The following is a 20,826-nucleotide window of genomic DNA, read 5'->3' on the forward strand; positions in this document are numbered from 1 at the left end:
CTCCTCTTAGACCCAACTGGATCAGAACCGAGCCTGAAGCTTACCCAGTGTTCCTCTGCCTCACATGTGAACTGTCAGCCAATCGAGCTGCAGAGGTTCTGGTTCTGGGCGGGTTCTGCCCACCACCCTGATGCTCACCTGAGAACCTGCTGACTCCAGGTTCTGCTGCTGGCTCCGCCCACCTCCTCCCTGGGAACAGTGTTTCCATGGCAAGCTGTATGAGAACTGGACCGGTTCTGCCCGTGTGTCCAGTCGTAAAAAAAAACAGTTCTGACCCGCAGAGTTTCACAGTTGAAAGCAGGTTCTGGTGTCATTCTAGAACCAGGATCAGAACCAGCATCAGAACCTAAATGTTCAGACCGGGTTGGTTCTGGAGCCTGAGAAAGAAACAGTTCTCAGGAGGCAGAACCGGATCAGAACCAGAACTGGTCCAAACACAGCAAATGGTTAACGGCTGAAACCCAGAGCAGAACACAACTTAGCCTGGAGTTCTATAGATCCATGAGCCGGTTCTGATCCGATCAGAACTCATCAGAATCGTGATGATGCCGAACCTCCACACAGTTTGTATTTAACAAAAAGTCCCACAGAGATCAACTTCCTGTTGTCCTCCAGGTTTCTGACACAACGATCAACCAAGTCTGAGCCTAACATGAAAGAAGTCCAGTCCAGTTTAGTCCAGTTTAGTCCAGTCCAGTTGTTTAGAGTCCAGTCCAGTTTAGTCCAGTCCAGTCCAGTTTAGTCAAATCCAGTCCAGTCCAGTTTAGTCCAGTCCAGTTTAGTCCAGTCCAGTCCAGTTTAGTCCAGTCCAGTCGTTTAGAGTCCAGTCCAGTTTAGTCTAGTCCAGTCCAGTTTAGTCCAGTCCAGTCCAGTTTAGTCCAGTCCAGTCGTTTAGAGTCCAGTCCAGTCCAGTGCAGTTTAGTCTAGTCCAGTCCAGTCCAATCCAGTCCAGTTTAGTCCAGTCCAGTTTAGTCCAGTCCAGTCCAGTTTAGTCCAGTCCAGTCCAGTTTAGTCCAGTCCAGTCGTTTAGAGTCCAGTCCAGTTTAGTCCAGTCCAGTCCAGTTTAGTCCAGTCCAGTCGTTTAGAGTCCAGTCCAGTCCAGTGCAGTTTAGTCTAGTCCAGTCCAATCCAGTCCAGTTTAGTCCAGTCCAGTTTAGTCCAGTCCAGTCGTTTAGAGTCCAGTCCAGTTTAGTCTAGTCCAGTTCAGTCCAGTCCAGTCCAGTTTAGTCCAGTCCAGTTTAGTCCAGTCCAGTCGTTTAGAGTCCAGTCCAGTTTAGTCCAGTCCAGTCCAGTTTAGTCCAATCCAGTCCAGTTTAGTCTAGTCTAGTAGTCCAGTCCAGTTTAGTCCAGTCCAGTCGTTTAGAGTCCAGTTCAGTTTAGTCCAGTCCAGTCCAGTGCAGATTAGTCCAGTCCAGTCCAGTCCAGTCCAGCTGTCCCTCCCGGTTAAAGATGGCCGTCCCTTTGTATATTTTTTCATAAAACATTTTGAGCCTTTCAAGAAGTCTCATCTTAAAGGCTTAAGGCACAGAATTATAACAATAAAAAAGTAAAATAAAAATAAAAATAAATACAAGTTATCAGACATTAAACAGAAAAAGAGGAACTAGTTCTCTAATAGGTCCAGTTCATTATCAGTTCTCCATCAGTTTTAAGGCTCTGAAGGTTTTTAAAGTCAAGTTTTTTTATTTCCACATTAACAGGATCAGCGGGTTGTTCAGTACCGGGTCGGTTCTTTGCCGGGTTCTTAGAGACTTAGACTTAGACTTCCTTTATTGTCATTGTACAAAAAAACACAAGGAGAATCTTGACAACGAAATGTTGTTACTTGGCTACCAGTGTAGCAGAGCTAAAACCTTAAACTACACAATAAATAAATACAATACAATACAATACAATACAAAAAATACAATACAATAAAAAATACAATACAATACAATACAATACAATACAATACAATACATACAATACAATACAATACAATAAAATACAGGTTCAGTGTTGTGAAAAAAACTAAACTAAAGTGCATGTATTGACCATGTCCATGGGGGGTGATTTGGTTTGTGAGTGTGTGGTGTGTTATGTGGCGTTAAGCAGTCTGATGGCCCGGGGGAAGAAACTGTTCAGTAGTCTGGTTGTTCTGCACAAGATGCTGCAGAACCTCTTCCAGACGCCAGGGGGGAAAACAGTCCATGGTTGGGGTGGGTGGGGTCGGAGAGGATCTGGTGAGCGCGAGATAGGCAGCGCCTCTCTGCGATGTCCTTGATGCAGGGGAGCAGAGCCCCCGTGATCTTCTCCCCTGTCCTCACCACCCTCTGTAGAGACTTCCAGTCAGAGGCCCTGCAGCTCCCAGACCAGATGGAGATGTAGCTGGTCAGTTGGCTCTCGGTGGTCCCTCTGTAGAAGGTCTGAAGGATGGGGGGCGGGAGGGATGCTCTCTTCATCCGACGCAGGAAGTGCATGCGCTGCTGGCCCTTCTTCACCAGGGAGGAGATGTGGGGAGACCAGCTGAGGTTGTCGTTGATGTGCACCCCCAGGAACTTGGTGCTGCTGACGACCTCCACTGCTGAGTCGTTGATGAGGAGTGGTGTGTGGGTGGGTCTGGATTTCCTGAAGTCTACGATGCCTTGGTCTTGTTGACATTCAGGATCAGGTTGTTTCCTCTGCACCGGTCCACCAGATGCCGCACCTCCTCCCTATAGGCCGTCTCGTTGTTGTCCCGGATGAGGCCCACCACTGTGGTGTCGTCCGCGTACTTCAGGATGTGGTTGGATCTGAAGTGTGGACGGCAGTCGTGGGTCATCAGGGTGAACAGCAGGGGGCTCAGGACACAACCCTGAGGGGTGCCGGTGTTCAGGGTGATGACATCGGAGGTGTTGTTCTCCATTCTGACAGCCTGGGTTCTGTCAGTGAGGAAGTCCAGCAGCCAGTTGCAGAGGGGGGTGTTAATTCCTAAGGGGCCCAGTTTGCCCACCAGGTCTTGGGGGATGATGGTGTTGAACGCTGAGCTGAAGTCCAGGAACAGCATCCGCACGTGGGTGTTCTTCTCCTCCAGATGCTCCAGGCTCAGGTGGAGAGCAGTGGAGACTGCATCCTCAGCACTGCGCTTGGACTGGTATGCAAACTGGAAAGGGTCGTGTGATGGGGGGAGCGTGGAGATGATGTGGTCCTTAACAAGTCTTTCGAAGCACTTCATGATGGTGGATGTCAGTGCGACAGGCGGAAGTCGTTAAGGCATGTGATGGTGGTTGACTTCGGGACCGGAACGACAGTGGCAGACTTGAAGCACCGTGGGACGACAGCCTGGTCCAGAGACGTGTTGAAGATGTCGGTGAGCACGTGGGCCAGCTGGTCCGAGCATTCCTTGATTAGCAGACCTGGAATGTTGTCCGGACCTGCAGCTTTCCGCGCGTTGACCTTCCTCAGAACCTTCCGCACTGCTGATGTTTCTAGTCTGAGCGCCTGTTCATCGGGGAGTGGCGTCGCTTTCCTCGCAGGGTTGTTCAGCTCCTCAAATCTTCCGAAGAAGTTGTTGAGCTCGTTGAGGAAGCCAGTGTCGGTCTGGCAGGATGGGGGTTTGTAGTCTGTGATAGACTGGATGCCCTGCCACAGTTTCCTGGTGTTGTTGGAGTCTCCATAGCTTCTCTTCACTTTGTGCAACAATCTGTCCAGATTGATTATCTTCTTTCTTTCTCAGTCTCTGCACAACATCCACAGGATCCTCCATCTGGGGAAACATTTTGTAGTTTTTATTACTGTCATCTTTCCTCTCAGTCTGACGCCATCGCATCCTGAATCTCTCCTTAGCTCGTTATTTTCTTTCACTAACTGTCCATTAGCTGCCTCCAGTTTAGCCACCTTCTGTTTGCATTTCTTTAGCTGAGGGGTCAAACTCCAGACCTGGAGGTCGCAGGCTGCCCTGCAGCGTTTCAATGAGCCTCTGCTGCAGCACCTGGACAGAATAATGAGCTCATTAAGGTTCTGGAGAACCGATCCACAGCAGGAGGTCACGAAGCCGTTTCATTCCAAGGTTTTTACCTGTGGCTCATCTAAAACCTGCAGGACGGCCAGCGGCCCTAAGGCCTGGAGTTTGACCCTTGTGCTTTAGCTCCTCTGCATTCAGTTTCACAACCTTTGCTGTTAGCCATCAGAGTGCTAGCCAATGGTTTTGCTCTCAGATGTCTCCAAATTGCATCTCCATTCCAGTTACTTTCGTCTGCAGACTCAATATCGCCTCAAGAATAGTGCTGGATACTTGGGGCCAGGGCCGGCCCAAGGCATAGCTGAGGGGCCCCTGACAGTTTGCCCCTCAGTGAAGCTGATTTTATTTTTTAGGAATAATTTCTATGTCATTATAATAACAAAAACACACAATTTATGATGTGAAAACAAAGTGATTTGTTTTTCATCATTATTTTAAAAATAGAAATAAATCACTGCTGGGGCCCCCTGGTGTCTGTGGAAGGTACAGCAGGCTTTGCTGTAACATGAGCTGCAAAGCAAACAAAGCTCCATCAGAACAGTGTCTCAAACAAGGAGAAGAATAGAATCGAACAGAAAGAGCCAGATACGGTTTGTTTTAATGAGTCTTTATAATGTAAAGATAATAAAGCTGCTAACAGAAATGACCTTGACAACCCGGACCGGTCCAGTTCTGCAACATTGAAGCTGCGTCTTTGTGTGAAACTGAGTTTAAACGTCAATGAGTTGATTCTCCTGATGGATATTTCTGAGGTATTTTGGCTCAAACTGTTTGATCAGGTTTGATATGAATAATTAAAACTCATCAGATTCTATTGTCCAGCTAAATGTTGAGACGTCAGCCGCCGCCCTGCAGGCCAAGCTGCTCTCTGCTGCAGCTGATTGCTGTTTGCTGATGAGAAAAATCATTTGGAGGCTCAGAACCGACCCGGTACCGGTACCGGTCCACATTCCAGGGGAGAAAGACTCACCTGGTATAAATTAGATTTTAGCTATTGGAGCTGAAGAGAAATGAATTGAATGTGATGAATGTGTTCTGCAGCGATTGCAGTTTTCTGGCCGATTCCTGGTTCTGACCTTTGACCTGCTGATTTTGGCTCATATGAATTTATTGAGTCTGAAATGTTTCTGAATGTAGCAGCAAAGTCTCTGAGTTGCTAACAGTGAATATTAGCTGTAAACGTTGAGACTGGCCTGGTCTGTCAGTCCAACTGTCTCTGCACAAGGACAGAGATGATGGACATCATGATGGACATCAGATCAGCTTCACGTCAGTATCGGCCGATCACGATGCCCCAAAATGAAGGAAATCGGCTCCCAGAAATCAACTGGTCCATAAATCAGATGGTCAATAAATGTATCTATTATACATGTATGTAATGTAAACAGCCAGAGATGCAATCAGTTTATAGCAGGTGTTTAATCGATCTAATGATCAGACTGCTGGTTGCAGCCGGTCCACATTGTTAGCAGAACCAGAGGGCCGGCTCTGCTTGCTTCTCGCTGTTGCCTTCTGTTGGTTTGGTTTTCTTAGCCGTCAGTCGTTTCCTTGGAGTTGAGGAAACCGATTCATCATCACGGTGGTGTAGCAGCTCCGTCGGTCTCTGCCGCTGTTGTTTCTGGATTTTGAATTCTTTGGAAAGCTTCTAGGAATCCTTCATGAACCTTCAGGTGGAAACACAACGTTACTCAGTCAGAACCTTGGTTTCGTGCAGTGGTCAGTCCGCCATCTTGGTTCCTGCCCTGCATGGTGCTGACGGTTAGTGAGGCAACATGTGAGCTGTCTCTGACATTTCCTTCTCCAGTGGATCCGAATCACTATTAGAACCTATCGAACCACCGGTCTGATCCAGAACGCCGAACCGACTCACACTCTTCTTCTTCTGGCTGGGGTTGACCCGAACCCGAACCCTAACTTGAACCCTTCTGGAGGTCTGACCACCAGGCTGAGGTTAAAGTTCACTTTCTGATCTGGAGCAACTTCAATCCAAGCAGCTGCTAATGTAAATATTATTTATTATGTCCTGAATATGTATTTAACACTGTCTTGTTAAATGATTGTACAAATAAATATTTTGTTTAAAAATCTTTTAAACGAAATGGTGTATGGTGTATCACAAGCGACTTTAAGGTGCATACCGCCACCTACTGTACAGGAGTGTGTAGCAACATTACCTCTCTTAAACTCTATTTTTCAATTTTGTATTCTGTGAATAAATAAATAATTCTTTCCTTAATCTGTAAATATCCAGTGTAGCAGCTCCTCAGCCTCAGTCACAAAGTTCAGCATGAAACTAAAACATCTACAAATATTAGAATACAAAACATCAACTTACATCACAAACAGAACTAAACGAACCTCGCTGCTTTCAATGATTTCTTTGTGCCAAACATTTTGACAGTTCAAGTCATTCATTGATTCTACCTGCTGTTATAGGCCTGCAATCAGTTACTACAGAGCAGAGAGGAACAAAAAGCCAAAACATTACAAAGCGTAAATATTATGAAACAAAGAAAATATAAACCACCAATGATGCTAATCAAAACAGAAATCCTTAAACAATCTGAAACATTCTTAATTTAGAAAATTCACTGGGAATAATATCATTTAAATAGTTACAAAAATAAATGATTTAGGTAATTTATTGGAAATAAGTCACAATTCATAACATCCATTATGTTTCCTTCATTTCCCAACATTCCTGTAAGACTCCTTTTGTTTTACAATTCATCAGTTCATCAGTTCATCAATTCATCAGTTCATCTTCTACATTTTCTTTATTCATCATTATTTTTTTCCTTTAGCTCATTCGGGACTTTTATTGTGAAGGTCTACTGTCGTGTTTTCCGTTTTGTTTTGAAGGGGCGTCTGTTGGGTCACGTGGTCCCGGTGGTTCTGCCGCGGTGTCAGGAGCTGCAGCGGGTCGGGTTCTGCCGCCGAGGGAACCGCAGACGGTCCGCGGACCCAGAGCAGGTACCGTCCGATGACTGAACTGGACCAAACTGTTTGGCTGCTGTATGTGATAGCAGCTAGCAGCCGCTAACCCACTGAGTTCCATTATCGGACCGGGGGTCAGAACCGAACCCAGAACAGTTCTTCTCCTGCCGGATCAGAACTTTGAATAATCGGAACTGTGAAGGCTTCAGGCCGCTGTTATCCAGGACCATCTGGGTTTAACACGAGGTTCGGTTCCGTTAGTTGGACGAACCGAACCAGAACATTTCGGTTTAAATCCAACACCTGGAGCCGGGTCAGTACCGGCAGGTACTGTTTGGTTCGGCTGTCGGACTGTAGACACTCCGCTGAGTGACGTCACTGTTCCCTACAGGTGAGATACAGGTGAGCTGACTGACCTGAACTCCTGAGCTAAATGAACAGTTCATTTATTAGAAATATAATAAATGAACCGAACAGTCATTTATTACGTCAGACTGATTCTGTCAGGCTAACGGTTCCTTTGCTCCAATCTGATTCAGTGAAACTGAACTGTTCCTTTATTTTGGATTGAAACAGCTGTTTCTAAATGAATATATATTATAAAAACATAAATAAACTGACACTGACGTCATGAGATCTCAGATCATTAACTGAGCGCGTGATGCGTTCAGGGTTCTGCGGTAAACATTAACTACTTCAATGATGTCCCTGCTGCCTTCAGCTTGAGCTTAACCAGGGTGCGCTAACTTTAGCCCATAGGTCAGGGTGCGCTAACTTTAGCCCAGAGGTCAGGGTGCGCTAACTTAGCCATAGGTCAGGTCGGGTGCGCTAACAGAGGTCAGGGTGCGCTAACTTTAGCCCATAGGTCAGGGTGCGCTAACTTTAGCCCATAGGTCAGGGTGCGCTAACTTTAGCCCATAGGTCAAGGTGCGCTAACTTTAGCCCATAGGTCAGGGTGTGCTAACTTTAGCCCATAGGTCACGGTGCGCTAACTTTAGCCCATAGGTCAAGGTGCGCTAACTTTAGCCCATAGGTCAGGGTGCGCTAACTTTAGCCCATAGGTCAGGGTATGCTAACTTTAGCCCATAGGTCAGGGTGCGCTAACTTTAGCCCATAGGTCAGGGTGCGCTAAGTTTAGCCCAGAGGTCAGGGTGTGCTAAGTTTAGCCCAGAGGTCAGGGTGCGCTAACTTTAGCCCAGGTCAGGGTGCGCTAACTTTAGCCCAGAGGTCAGGGTGCGCTAACTTTAGCCCATAGGTCAGGGTGCGCTAACTTTAGCCCATAGGTCAGGGTGCGCTAACTTTAGCCCATAGGTCAGGGTGTGCTAAGTTTAGCCCAGAGGTCAGGGTGCACTAACTTTAGCCCAGAGGTCAGGGTGCGCTAACTTTAGCCCATAGGTCAGGGTGCGCTAACTTTAGCTCATAGGTCAGGGTATGCTAACTTTAGCCCAGAGGTCAGGGTGTGCTAACTTTAGCCCAGAGGTCAGGGTGCGCTAACTTTAGCCAGAGGTCAGGGTGTGCTAACTTTAGCCCAGAGGTCAGGGTGCTAACTTTAGCCCATAGGTCAGGGTATGCTAACTTTAGCCCATAGGTCAGGGTGTGCTAACTTTAGCCCAGAGGTCAGGGTGCTAACTTTAGCCCAGAGGTCAGGGTGCGCTAACTTTAGCCTGGTCAGCTCTCTCTCTCTCCCAGCAGGTGATGTGAGGCGATGCTCGCTCGCCCACCATGCCCAGTGTCACGCTGAGGTACTTCTGCTATGGCTGCCTCGTTACCTCGGCAACCTGGTCCGTCCTCCTCTACCTGTACTTCTTCCTGGGGGCGGAGCCTAGCAGGAACCCTGTGCCGCACCGCGCCCGGCCGATCGGAGCTGTGTCCGACCACAAGGGGGCGGAGCTGTCGCCGGAGGAGGGTGGGTGTCCGTGATGCATTCAGGGGAACACGAGGTGTGGCCGGGTTCTGAGAGGTTCTGGTTCTGCAGGGATGATCTACAACGAGGCGGACCAGGAGGTCCGAGACGCCGGCTACCAGCGCCACGCCTTTAACGTCCTGATCTCCAACCGGCTGGGCTTCCACCGCCCGCTGCCCGACACCCGCGACCCACGGTAGGTTCCGGTTTAGATCTGACCCGTTTCCGACCGGTCCTGGTTCTGACCTGGTTCCGGCCCGTTCCCAGGTGCCGTCAGAAGGCGTACCCTTCGGCGCTCCCGGCCGCCAGTATCGTGATCTGCTTCTTCAACGAGGCGCCGTCCGCCCTGCTCAGGACCGTCCACAGCGTTCTGGACCGAAGCCCCGCCCACCTGCTGCACGAGGTCATCCTAGTGGACGACCACACAGCGAGCTGGGTACCCACCGCCCGGTCCCGACCCGGCTCCGGCCCGGATCCGGCCCGGATCCCACCTGCTAAGGCTGCCTGTGTTCTGCTGCAGAAGAGCTGAAGGACGAGCTGGACCGGTACCTGAGGACGGAGCTACAGGGCAAGGTCCGATTGGTCCGGAACCAGCAGAGGGAGGGGCTGATCCGGGGACGAATGATCGGAGCCGCCCACGCCACAGGTAAGCCGAGCCCCGCCCCCTTTGGGTACAGCCTGGATGGTGCCACGCTAAGCCCCGCCCCTCGGTGCTCCAGGTGAGGTCCTGGTGTTCCTGGACAGCCACTGCGAGGTGAACGAGGCGTGGCTGCAGCCGCTGCTGGCGCCGGTGCAGGCGGACCGCCGTACCGTGGTCTGCCCCGTCATCGACATCGTCTCCGCCGACACGCTGGCGTATTTCGCCTCGCCCATCGTCCGCGGCGGCTTCAACTGGGGGCTGCACTTCAAGTGGGACCCGGTGCCGCCGGCCGAGCTCAGCGGGCCCGACGGCGCCGCCGGACCCTTCAGGTAACTCGGAACATGCGGCACCAGGTGACCTTCGGGTGTCCATGACCCCTGATCTCTCCCCGTGCCCCTAGGTCTCCCACCATGGCGGGGGGATTGTTCGCCATGGACAGGAAGTACTTCTTCGAGCTGGGCCAGTACGACGGTGGCATGGACATTTGGGGAGGAGAGAACCTGGAGATCTCCTTAGGGTGAGCGCTGAGTTTCACAGAGTGTCATTGAAGGCGCCGGCGCTGACGGCGGCGCTGTGGTTTCAGATCTGGATGTGCGGCGGCCAACTGCTGATCGTCCCGTGCTCCAGGGTGGGACACATCTTCAGGAAGCGGCGGCCGTACGGCTCACCTGGAGGACAGGATACCATGGCCCATAATTCCTTGCGGCTGGCGCATGTCTGGATGGATGACTTCAAGGTTCCTGGCCTCACTTCCTGTCCCTAACCTAACTTCCTGTCTTTTGACCTAACTTCCTGTCTTTGACCTCACTTCCTGTCTTTGACCTTACTTCCTGTCTGATCTCACTTCCTGTCCCTAACTCACTTCCTGTCCCTGACCTCACTTCCTGTCTGACTTCACTTCCTGTCTTTGACATCACTTCCTGTATTTGGCCTCACTTCCTGTCCCTGACCTCACTTCCTGTCTCTGACCTCACTTCCTGTCTCTGACCTCACTTCCTGTCTCTGACCTCACTTCCTCTGGCCCCTTCAGGAGCAGTACCTGGCGCTGCGACCTGAGCTGCGTAACCGTGATTACGGTGACATCAGCGAGCGTGGCGTTGAGGAAGCGGCTGCAGTGTCGCTCGTTCCGCTGGTATCTGGACGCCGTTTACCCCGAGATGCAGGCCGTCGCCAACGGCAACAAGCAGGCGCCTCCGTTGGTCCACAAAGGCCTGAGGCGGCCCAAAGTCCTGCAGCGCGGCCGGGTACCTGAACGCGCCGCGCGCGCCGCGACCTCCGACCCCGCCGCAGGCTCTCACCCTCTCTGTGTCTTTCAGCTGCGTAACCTAGCGACCGGACGCTGCCTGGTGGCGCAGGGGCGGGTCAGCCAGAAGGGCGGCGCCGTCGTCCTGAGGCCGTGTAACCACGGAGACCCGGAGCAGGTGAGAAAAGCGTTTAGGCGCCATCTGACCCCTTGACCTCTGTCAGTCACACATTGACCCTCTGACCTCTGCAGGACTGGTCGTACGACGAGGACGGGCAGCTGGTTCTGGCCGGCCTGCTGTGCCTGGACGTGTCGGAGGTCAGGACCTCTGACCTCCCGCGGCTCATGAAGTGTCACGGCTCAGGGGGGTCGCAGCAGTGGAGCCTGGGGGTGAGGTTCTGATGGTGGCGTCTCTGACCCGGTTCTGACCCGGCTAACCCGGTTCTGACCCGGCTCTGACCCGGTTCTCACCTGGTGCTGACCCGGCTCTGACCCAATTCTGACCCGGTTCTCACCTAGTGCTGACCCGGCTCTGACCCAATTCTGACCCGGTTCTCACCTAGTGCTGACCCGGCTCTGACCCAATTCTGACCCGGCTCTGACCCAATTCTGACCCGGTCTCACCTAGTGCTGACCCGGTTCTGACCCGGTTGTCACCTGGTGCTGACCCGGTTCTGACCCGTTTCTGACCCGGTTCTCACCTGGTGCTGACCCGGCTCTGACCCGGTTCTGACCCGGTTCTCACCTGGTGCTGACCCGGTTCTGACCCAATTCTGACCCGGCTCTGACCCGGTTCTGACCCGGTTCTGACCCGGTTCTCACCTGGTGCTGACCCGGTTCTGACCCGGTTCTCACCTGGTGCTGACCCGGCTCTGACCCGGTTCTCACCCGGTTCTGACCCGGTTCTCACCTGGTGCTGACCCGGTTCTGACCCAATTCTGACCCGGTTCTCACCTAGTGCTGACCCGGTTCTGACCCGGTTGTCACCTGGTGCTGACCCGGCTCTGACCCGGTTCTCACCTGGCTGACCCGGTTCTGACCCAATTCTGACCCGGTTCTCACCTGGTGCTGACCCGGTTCTGACCCGGTTCTCACCTGGTGCTGACCCGGTTCTGACCCGGGTCTCATCTGGTTCTGACCCGGCTCTAACCCGGTTCTGACCCGGCTCTGACCCGGTTCTGACCCGGTTCTGACCCGGTTCTCACCTGGTGCTGACCCGGTTCTGACCGGTTCTCACCTGGTGCTGACCCGGTTCTGACCCGGCTCTGACCCGGTTCTGACCCGGTTCTGACCCGGTCTCACCTGGTGCTGACCCGGCTCTGACCCGGCTCTGACCCGGTTCTCACCTGGTGCTGACCTGCTCTGACCCGGTTCTCACCTGGTGCTGACCCGGTTCTGACCCAATTCTGACCCGGCTCTGACCCGGTTCTGACCCGTTTCTGACCCGGTTCTCACCTAGTGCTGACCCGGTTCTGACCCAATTCTGACCCGGTTCTGACCCGGTTCTGACCCGGCTCTGACCCGGCTCTGACCCGGCTCTGACCCGGCTCTGACCCGGTTCTGACCCGGCTCTGACCCGGCTCTGACCCGGTTCTGACCCGGCTCTGACCCGGCTCTGACCCGGCTCTGACCCGGCTCTGACCCGGCTCTGACCCAGTTCTGACCCGGCTCTGACCCAATTCTGACCCGGTTCTGACCCGGCTCTGACCCGGCTCTGACCCGGTTCTGACCCGGTTCTGACCCGGTTCTCACCTGGTTCTGATCCGGTTCTGACCCGTTTCTGACCCGGTTCTCATCTGGTTCTGACCCGGCTCTGACCCGGCTCTGACCCGGTGCTGACCCGTTTCTGACCCGGTTTCTCACCTGGTGCTGACCCGGCTCTGACCTGGTGACCCGGTTCTGACCCGGTTCTCACCCGGTTCTGACCCGGTTCTCACCTGGCTCTGACCCGGTTCTGACCCGGTGCTGACCCGTTTCTGACCCGGTTCACCTGGTGCTGACCCGGCTCTGACCTGGTGCTGACCCGGTTCTGACCCGGTTCTCACCCGGTTCTGACCCGGTTCTCACCTGGCTCTGACCGGTTCTGACCCGGCTCTGACCCGGTTCTGACCCGGCTCTGACCCGGCTCTGACCCAATTCTGACCCGGTTCTGACCTGGTGCTGACCCGGCTCTGACCCGGCTCTGACCCGGCTCTGACCCGGCTGACCCGGTTCTGACCCGGCTCTAACCCGGTTCTGACCCGGTTCTGACCCGGTTCTGACCCGGTTCTGACCCGGTGACCCGGCTCTGACCCGGTTCTGACCCGGCTCTGACCCGGCTCTTTCTCCCCAGAAGGCCAACCGGCTCTACCAGGTCTCTGTGGGTCAGTGTCTCGCCGTTTCCCGTCCAGCCGGACCGAAGGGCTATGTTGCCATGGCGATCTGCGACGGCAGCGAGCTGCAGCAGTGGCAGCTGGAGGGCTGACGAACCGGCGGGTCCGGTGGGACAAGGTTCTGGTTCCGGTTCTGGTTTTTAACTGTAGTTTTTACTGAAGGAACATTCTGATCTTTGCTGCTTTTAATCTCTAATAAAAGGTTCTGAACGTCTCGCCATGTCTGTCCTTCAGAACCGCCCCGGGTTCTGATCCAGCTGTCAGATCGACTAGAACCTGCTGGTTCTGACTGGGTATCTGCTCAGACTCTTTGGGTCTGATTAGAACCCTGCTGTTCCTCTTATGGACCAGCAGAGGGCAACTCAATCTGAGTCAGTCTCCGTTTTCCCAAAGCCTGGTTCTGGTTCTCCTCCTGAGACCCGGTTCCTACAGCAGCCTGATTCCAGCTGAGGTTCTGATGGTTCTGTCCAGTGGAGCCGTGCGCCTTCAGAACCGCTCTGGCTCCGCCCCCTCAGTCAGCAGGTTAATGAGCCATCAGGCAGTCAGAGCAGCCGCCGTCTGATTGGACGTCGAGACTCGATCGATTCCCATTACAGACCCTAACCCTGGAGTAGGGTGGTGTGAGGGCGCCGTGTGGCGCCGTGTGGCTGATGCATTGTGGGAACCATTTTCCTGACATGTCGTTTCATTTCCTTGGTCCTATGAGGGGAAACTGTTTTGGGTTCAGTTCAGAATAAAGGCAGGGATTGAGGTTCAGCTGCAGAAATGAATGGAAGTCAATGGAAAGTCCCCACAAACTGTGTGTGTGTGTGTGTGTGTGCGGGTGTGTGGGTGTGTGTGTGTGTGTGTGTGTGTGGGGGTGGTGGTGTGTGTGGTGTGTGTGTGCGGGTCTGTGTGTGTGTGTGTGTGGGTGTGTGTGTGTGTGCGTGGGTGTGTGTGTGTGTGCGGGTCTGTGTGTGTGTGTGTGTGTGGGTGGGTGGTGTGTGTGCGTGGGTGTGTGTGTGTGTGTGTGGGTGTGTGTGTGGGTGTGTGTGTGTGTGGGTCTGTGTGTGTGTGGGTGTGTGTGTGTGTGGGTCTGTGTGTGTGTGGGTGTGTGTGTGTGTGTGGGTGTGTGTGTGTGCGTGGGTGTGTGTGTGTGTGTGTGGGTCTGTGTGTGTGTGCGGGTCTGTGTGTGTGGGGGTGTGTGTGGGTGGGTGGTGTGTGTGTGTGGGTGTGTGTGTGGGTCTGTGTGTGTGGGTGTGTGTGTGTGCGTGGGTGTGTGTGTGTGTGTGTGTGCGGGTCTGTGTGTGAGTGCGGGTGTGTGTGTGTGTCTGTGGGTGTGTGTGTGTGCGGGTCTGTCTGTGTGTGTGGGTGGGTGTGTGTGTGTGGGTGTGTGTGTGGGGTGTGTGTGTGTGTGGGTGGGTGGTGTGTGCGTGGGTGTGTGTGGGTCTGTGTGTGTGGGTGGTGTGTGTGCGTGGGTGTGTGTGTGGGTGGGTGGTGTGTGTGTGTGGGTGTGTGTGTGTGTGGGTCTGTGTGTGTGTGGGTGTGTGTGTGTGTGGGTCTGTGTGTGTGTGTGTGCGTGGGTGTGTGTGTGTGTGTGTGGGTCTGTGTGTGTGTGTGTGTGTGTGTGGGTGTGTGTGTGGGTGGGTGGTGTGTGTGTGTGGGTGTGTTGAGTATTTCTTAAAAAGAACAAAGCAAAGGTCTTCTGGTCAACAATAAACTGTCCAACATAAGAGGAATAACAATTTCTAATTCATAACGAGGGTTAGGGACATTTGTCACCTGAAGCTGAACATCTGGAGCTTCATGTAAAACACACACACAAAACTGCGGCCCCATATTTTACACAGAAGTCAGCATATAAAATGAACCTGAAGTGAAAATGTTCAGCAAGTTTTTCTGTGGACAAAACCAAACTACAAACATCAAAACTCACATAAACCCACTGAAACCTGAAGACCTCTCTTTATTCCTCCGTCCTGGACCAATCAGAGAGCTGGAAGTAGACTGGACCGGGTCACCTGAACTTACCCATCACCCCACTAGACCTGATGGTTCTGGATGGGTCTGTGGTTCTGCAGCCTGGAGCTTCATCCTCCTCCTCTTCCTCTCAGGTTTCCTTTAATTACTTTAAGAGTGCGCGTGCGCGGCGGATCGATCCGCTCAGGAAGTGTTGCTGCAGACATCAGAGGAGCCGCTCCGCCAACGATCGGATGCAGCAGCCAATCAGCAAACAGCAGGGGGATGCGGGGCGGCCAGCTGAGGCTGGGATCGATGCGGGAGGAGGAGACACCGCAGAGCCTCAGCTCCTCTTCCTCCTCTTCCTCAGCTCGGCTCAGAGCGGAGGAGCCACGCGGAGCAGGACGCCGAGCCGCGGGCTTTTATTCTGAAAAACTCAACAAAACATGCTGCTGCTACTGCTGGGCGTCGTCATGGTAAAGGCAGGGTCAGGGGTCAGCGCGCGCGGGTGGTGAGCGGTGAGTTACAAACCGACCTTCATCACCTCATCATCTTCATCACACCTGGCTGCAGCGTAGCAGGTCAGAACCGGGCCAGAACCGCTCAGAGGTTCTGGTTCATCTGGTTACAGAACCTCAGTAACCAGCTGGTTCCGCTCAATCAGAACCGGTTCTGGATGAGAATCTGAGCTGCAGGACGATCCGCAGACTCAGCAGATCCAGCGAGGTTCTGGTTCCGGTTCCGCCTCCGTCACAGAGACGAACGGTTCTGAAACCCAGAACTGCTGAAGAGAAGAGAAAGTGATGATGAGGCAGGAGAAGAAATCAGAGAGAGAGGAAGAGGAGACACACACACACACACACACACACACACTGATACACACACACACACACACTGATACACACTGATACACACACTGATACACACACACTGATACACACACACACACACACTGATACACACTGACACACACTGATACACACTGACACACACTGATACACTGACACACACACACTGATACACACTGACACACACTGATACACACTGATACACTGATACACTGATACACACTGACACACACTGATACACACACACTGATACACACTGACACACACTGACACACACTGACACACACTGATACACACTGATACACACTGATACACACAGATACACACTGATACACACACACACTGATACACACTGATACACACAGATACACACTGATACACACACACACTGATACACACTGACACACACACACACTGATACACACTGACACACACTGATACACACACACACTGACACACTGATACACACTGACACACACTGATACACACACTGATACACACTGATACACACACACACACTGATACACACTGATACACACTGATACACACACACACACTGATACACACACTGATACACACTGATACACACACACACTGATACACACACTGACACACACTGATACACACTGACACACACACACTGACACACACTGATACACACACACTGATACACACACACACACTGATACACACTGACACTGCTTGTGTTTCTGCCTTTGCATCTCTATGCTATTGTTTTCTATGCTATGCTATTGTTTTCTATGCTATGCTATTGTTTTCTATGCTATGCTATTGTTTTCTATGCTATGCTATTGTTTTCTACGCTATGCTATTGTTTTCTACGCTATGCTATTCTGTTTTATTTCATTCTCCAGCTAAACTCCGGAGTTTTTGGCTCCATGTTTCTCAGCTCCAGTCCTCAGAGTTCACTGAAGGGTTAGAACTGCGAAACCGTCTGACCCCTGACCCTAAATAAGGGTATCTGCCATATCAGGACGAGCTTTGGGCCCCAAAAGGCCCATCGGTTGGGGTTTGGGTCACAGACACTCACCCTGCTCTCCACCTGCAGCTCTGACTGGCAGCTTTGTGGGCGGGGCTTGTCTGCAGGCCAGACGGTGTGTGTGGGCGGAGCCGACCGTCCCTGCTACAAGATGGCGTATTTCCACGACGTGTCGAGCCGCGTGGCGTTCGGTGAGGCGAAGCAAGCCTGCCTCATGGACGGGGGGGCGCTGCTGAGCGTGGAGAGCCAATCAGAGCAGAGCGACGTGGAGCATCTGCTGCAGGTGAGACGAACACCTGCAGCTGTCAGGTGTGAAGGCGCTTTGGAAATAAGACCCACTGAGCCGTCCCTCCTCCAGGCGCTGCGTTTAGGAGCAGTGGGCGGAACCAAAGGTGGAGGCGGGATTTCTGACGGGGATTTCTGGATCGGCCTGACGCGGGGGGGCGGAGCCAACCACACCTTGACCCCGTGCCCTGACCTGTACCAGTGGACCGATGGCAGCGTGGCCACCTTCAGGTGAGACTTTCTTCTCCCACCTGGACGGTTTCCAAAATGCTATTGCCGGTACCCATAGTGACCCCGCTCCAGGAACTGGTACCTGGACGAGCCGTCGTGCGGCGGCGAGGCCTGCGTCGTCATGTACCACCAGCCCAGCGCGCCCGCAGGTCTGGGTGGGGCTTATCTCCACCAATGGAACGACGACCGCTGCAACATGAAGCACAACTTCATCTGCAAGTATCAGCCAGGTGAGACCGGCCAGGTGTGTGGGCGGGGCTACCTGCAGCTGTCTAACCTGGGCTTCTCTTTGCCTCAGCTGTGACTGCAGGCGGAGGTGTGGTGACCCAGGCGGATGGCGGTGGCAGCTTACCACCTCAGGTGGTTGTGGCAGGATCTTCATCTTCAGGTACGATCACTTGTGGCCTCTGCCCTCCTGTGATGTCACGGTGACATCACGCTGTGTTCAGGAATCCTGTTGCTGTACGTGGTGATCCCCACCATCCCGCTGCTGCTGCTCATCCTGGTGGCTTCAGGGACCTGCTGCCTCCAGACGCTCAGCAGGAGGTAGGACTACATCTCCCAGCATGCCTGGCTATTAGACACACTTCCTCCAGAACCGTGGCCTGTTCCTTTAAGGGAGCCATATAGATGGATTCCTGCTCCAACACACCTGGACCACGGAATGCCTCAGGATGAGTTGCTGCTGTAGAGGGTTAGCCTAACATTAGCCTGGTCAGTGTTAGCTTGGTCCACATTAGCCTGGTCAGTGTTAGCTTCGTCCCTGTTAGCTAGGTCCAGATTAGTCTGGTCAGTGTTAACTTGGTCCAGTTAGCCTGGTCAGTGTTAGCTTGGTCCAGTTAGCCTGGTCAGTGTTAGCTTGGTCCACATTAGCCTGGTCAGTGTTAGCTTGTTCCACATTAGCCTGGTCAGTGTTAGCTTGTTCCACATTAGCCTGGTCAGTGTTAGCTTGTTCCACATTAGCCTGGTCCGTGTTAGCTTGGTCCACATTAGCCTGGTCAGTGTTAGCTAGGTCAGTGTTAGCTAGGTCCACATTAGTCTGGTCAGTGTTAGCTTGGTCCAGTTAGCCTGGTCAGTGTTAGCTTGGTCCACATTAGCCTGGTCAGTGTTAGCTTGTTCCACATTAGCCTGGTCAGTGTTAGCTTGTTCCACATTAGCCTGGTCAGTGTTAGCTTGTTCCACATTAGCCTGGTCCGTGTTAGCTTGGTCCACATTAGCCTGGTCAGTGTTAGCTAGGTCAGTGTTAGCTAGGTCCACATTAGTCTGGTCAGTGTTAGCTTGGTCCAGTTAGCCTGGTCAGTGTTAGCTTGGTCCACATTAGCCTGGTCAGTGTTAGCTAGGTCCACATTAGTCTGGTCAGTGTTAGCTTCGTCCCTGTTAGCTAGGTCCAGATTAGTTTGGTCAGTGTTAGCTTGGTCCCACATTAGCCTGGTCAATGTTAGCTTGGTCCAGTTAGCCTGGTCAGTGTTAGCTTGTTCCACATTAGCCTGGTCCATGTTAGCTAGGTCCACATTAGTCTGGTCAGTGTTAGCTTGGTCCACATTAGCCTGGTAGGTGTTAGCTTCGTCAGTGTTAGCTTGGTCCAGTTAGCCTGGTCAGTGTTAGCTTGGTCCAGTTAGCCTGGTCTGGGTTTTAAAGACACAGTTATTAATAAAAATTTTTGACATATTTCGATTATTAGAACTTGTTTTGTCCCGATTGATCTGGACACAGCAGTGATTGGTTGAGGTTTGCCATGACGATATATAGCTGTCGTCAATGTTACAGGAAGCTGATCCTGACGACTCCACATAGCTGCAACGTGTAAATTAAAAAGTAAAAACAAATGCTTGGGGATGCTGTAGTTAGCATCATGGATCTGGAAGCAACATTTATCAATTACTGATCAGAATGCTCAAATCAATAAAAATAGATTTGGTGCTGCTCTCTGCCTTCCCATTTTATTTTGAAAATCTTGGTGTAACCTCTGCGATTGGTCACTGAGCACCAGCAATGTCATCCTGTCTCTCCAGTCGTCCTCGGACCAAGACCCCTGCCGACCAATCAAACCTCTGGATTGCCACGACGCCCAAACCCGACACCATGGAAGTGTGACGTCACTGTGACTCGACAGCAGATCAGTGATGTCACGTTTTAATTTGTTACTTTGGCTGAAACTGTTTCCTGTTTGGCTCCTCCCTCCTCCTGTGTCCCTAAGCCCGAGTTAATTAAGGGGGTGGAGTCAGTGATGTCACAGTGAGTGGGTGGGGCTTGTCTGTGTAACATGTTCTGTTGTGAGAAGCTCTGGTGCCCCCTGCTGGACAGACAAGATGAAGTACGGGGCAAGCAGAGGGACAAACTCTGGTTACTGATGCTGCGTTCGAGGACAGTCCGATGTTTGGACGGCAGGGAGCTGCTGCTGCGTTTCTGATGCATGAAGCTTTGATGTTTAATAAAAGATGTTTCATCAGCTGCTGCTTGGTCTCTTTGAGTCAGCCTAGTCAAAGTCCCGACCCGACTCCAGCAGAGCATCTGCGAAACATCAGCAGAGTTCTGTCCGGCAAAGGTCAAAGGTGACTCAGTAGAACTGTCCGGGTCAGATCAGAAATAAAAACTCAGCGCCGACTCAATGACCTGTCCCCCATGACTTTCTCTCAGAGGCCCTTCCTGTCTGAAGACTGTCAAAATAAAGGCCTCCTTTAAAAAATAAAACCACCCAACATCAGAAGAAGGTTTTATTTAAACGACCCGAGAGCCAGCAGAACCACGGAGATCCGAATAGAAATCCAACAAAACAATGTTCTGGCAGAAAGAAAACAGAAATAATCACTGAGGCAGAACCCGACCGGAACCAGAACCGCCAGTACCTCAGCATGACGAAGCAGCTGATGCTTCCTGATTGGTTGATCTGAGCAGCGACGCTTCAATCTGTGGTTAATCACTCCCAGTGGCCATGGAGACACTCAAACCCCAAGTTACCGTGCCAACCACAGTTGTTACGGTGTCCAAGGACAGCAGGTTGTGCAGAGAGCAGCGTCTGGTCAGGTGGCGTCCAGCTGCTCCTCATCATCACCAGCCCCGCCCACATGGTCCGCGCTGGCCCCGCCCACATGGTCCAGCAGCTCCTCCTGCTTGTAGCTCAGCACATCGTCCTCGTCTTGGAACAGGATGGGCGGAGCCTCGCCAGCCTTGCCCATGCCATGCATGCGCCTCTGGTGCTGCTGCAGGTTGCCCGGCGATTGAAGCGGGCGGGGCAGAGGTCACAGGCGAACGGCCGCTCCCCGGTGTGGATGATGATGTGCCTGGCGAGCTGTGAGCGACACTTCTTGTCTTTGCCGCAGATGTGGCAGATGAAGCTCTGTGGCGGGCGCGCCCCGTCGGCGTGCACCGCCTGCCGGTGCCTCTTCAGGTGGCTGAGGCGGCGGAAGCTGCGGCTGCAGAAGTCGCAGGCGAACGGCCGCACGTCGCTGT

The 20,826-nt window shown here is 52.7% G+C and overlaps 2 protein-coding genes across 2 annotated transcripts; both read left to right on the forward strand.

Annotated features, from left to right (window-relative positions):
* The first annotated feature begins 6,841 nt into the window (after positions 1-6,841).
* On the forward strand, positions 6,842-13,289 carry LOC129356908 (polypeptide N-acetylgalactosaminyltransferase 11-like). The gene is given in 13 exon segments (XM_055026449.1): positions 6,842-6,952; positions 8,606-8,822; positions 8,892-9,015; positions 9,087-9,242; positions 9,329-9,465; positions 9,539-9,788; positions 9,860-9,970; positions 10,036-10,195; positions 10,490-10,551; positions 10,553-10,703; positions 10,776-10,880; positions 10,955-11,092; positions 13,035-13,289. Coding segments are annotated over 12 exon segments (1,710 nt in total). The 5' UTR covers positions 6,842-6,952; positions 8,606-8,638; the 3' UTR covers positions 13,167-13,289.
* Positions 13,290-15,501: 2,212 nt separating this feature from the next.
* LOC129356910 (chondrolectin-like) lies at positions 15,502-19,808 on the forward strand. The gene is made up of 7 exons (XM_055026451.1): positions 15,502-15,530; positions 16,968-17,143; positions 17,219-17,376; positions 17,449-17,606; positions 17,675-17,764; positions 17,826-17,922; positions 19,389-19,808. The coding sequence occupies exons 2-7, from the start codon at positions 17,012-17,014 to the stop codon at positions 19,468-19,470; spliced, it is 717 nt and encodes a 238-aa protein (XP_054882426.1). The 5' UTR covers positions 15,502-15,530; positions 16,968-17,011; the 3' UTR covers positions 19,471-19,808.
* The last annotated feature ends 1,018 nt before the right edge of the window (positions 19,809-20,826 follow it).

This window comes from Poeciliopsis prolifica, unplaced genomic scaffold (genome assembly GCF_027474105.1).
Source record: "Poeciliopsis prolifica strain line A6 unplaced genomic scaffold, Auburn_PproV2 SCAFFOLD208, whole genome shotgun sequence".
NCBI lineage: Eukaryota > Metazoa > Chordata > Actinopteri > Cyprinodontiformes > Poeciliidae > Poeciliopsis > Poeciliopsis prolifica.

Bases quoted from the DNA above. Each gene is read 5' to 3' on its own strand.
- LOC129356910 (XM_055026451.1), top strand. From the start codon at position 17,012: ATGGCGTATTTCCACGACGTGTCGAGCCGCGTGGCGTTCGGTGAGGCG. The intron at 17,607-17,674 runs GTGAGACCGGCC...TCTTTGCCTCAG, and splicing joins CATCTGCAAGTATCAGCCAG to CTGTGACTGCAGGCGGAGGT. The intron at 17,923-19,388 runs GTAGGACTACAT...CTGTCTCTCCAG, and splicing joins CTCCAGACGCTCAGCAGGAG to TCGTCCTCGGACCAAGACCC.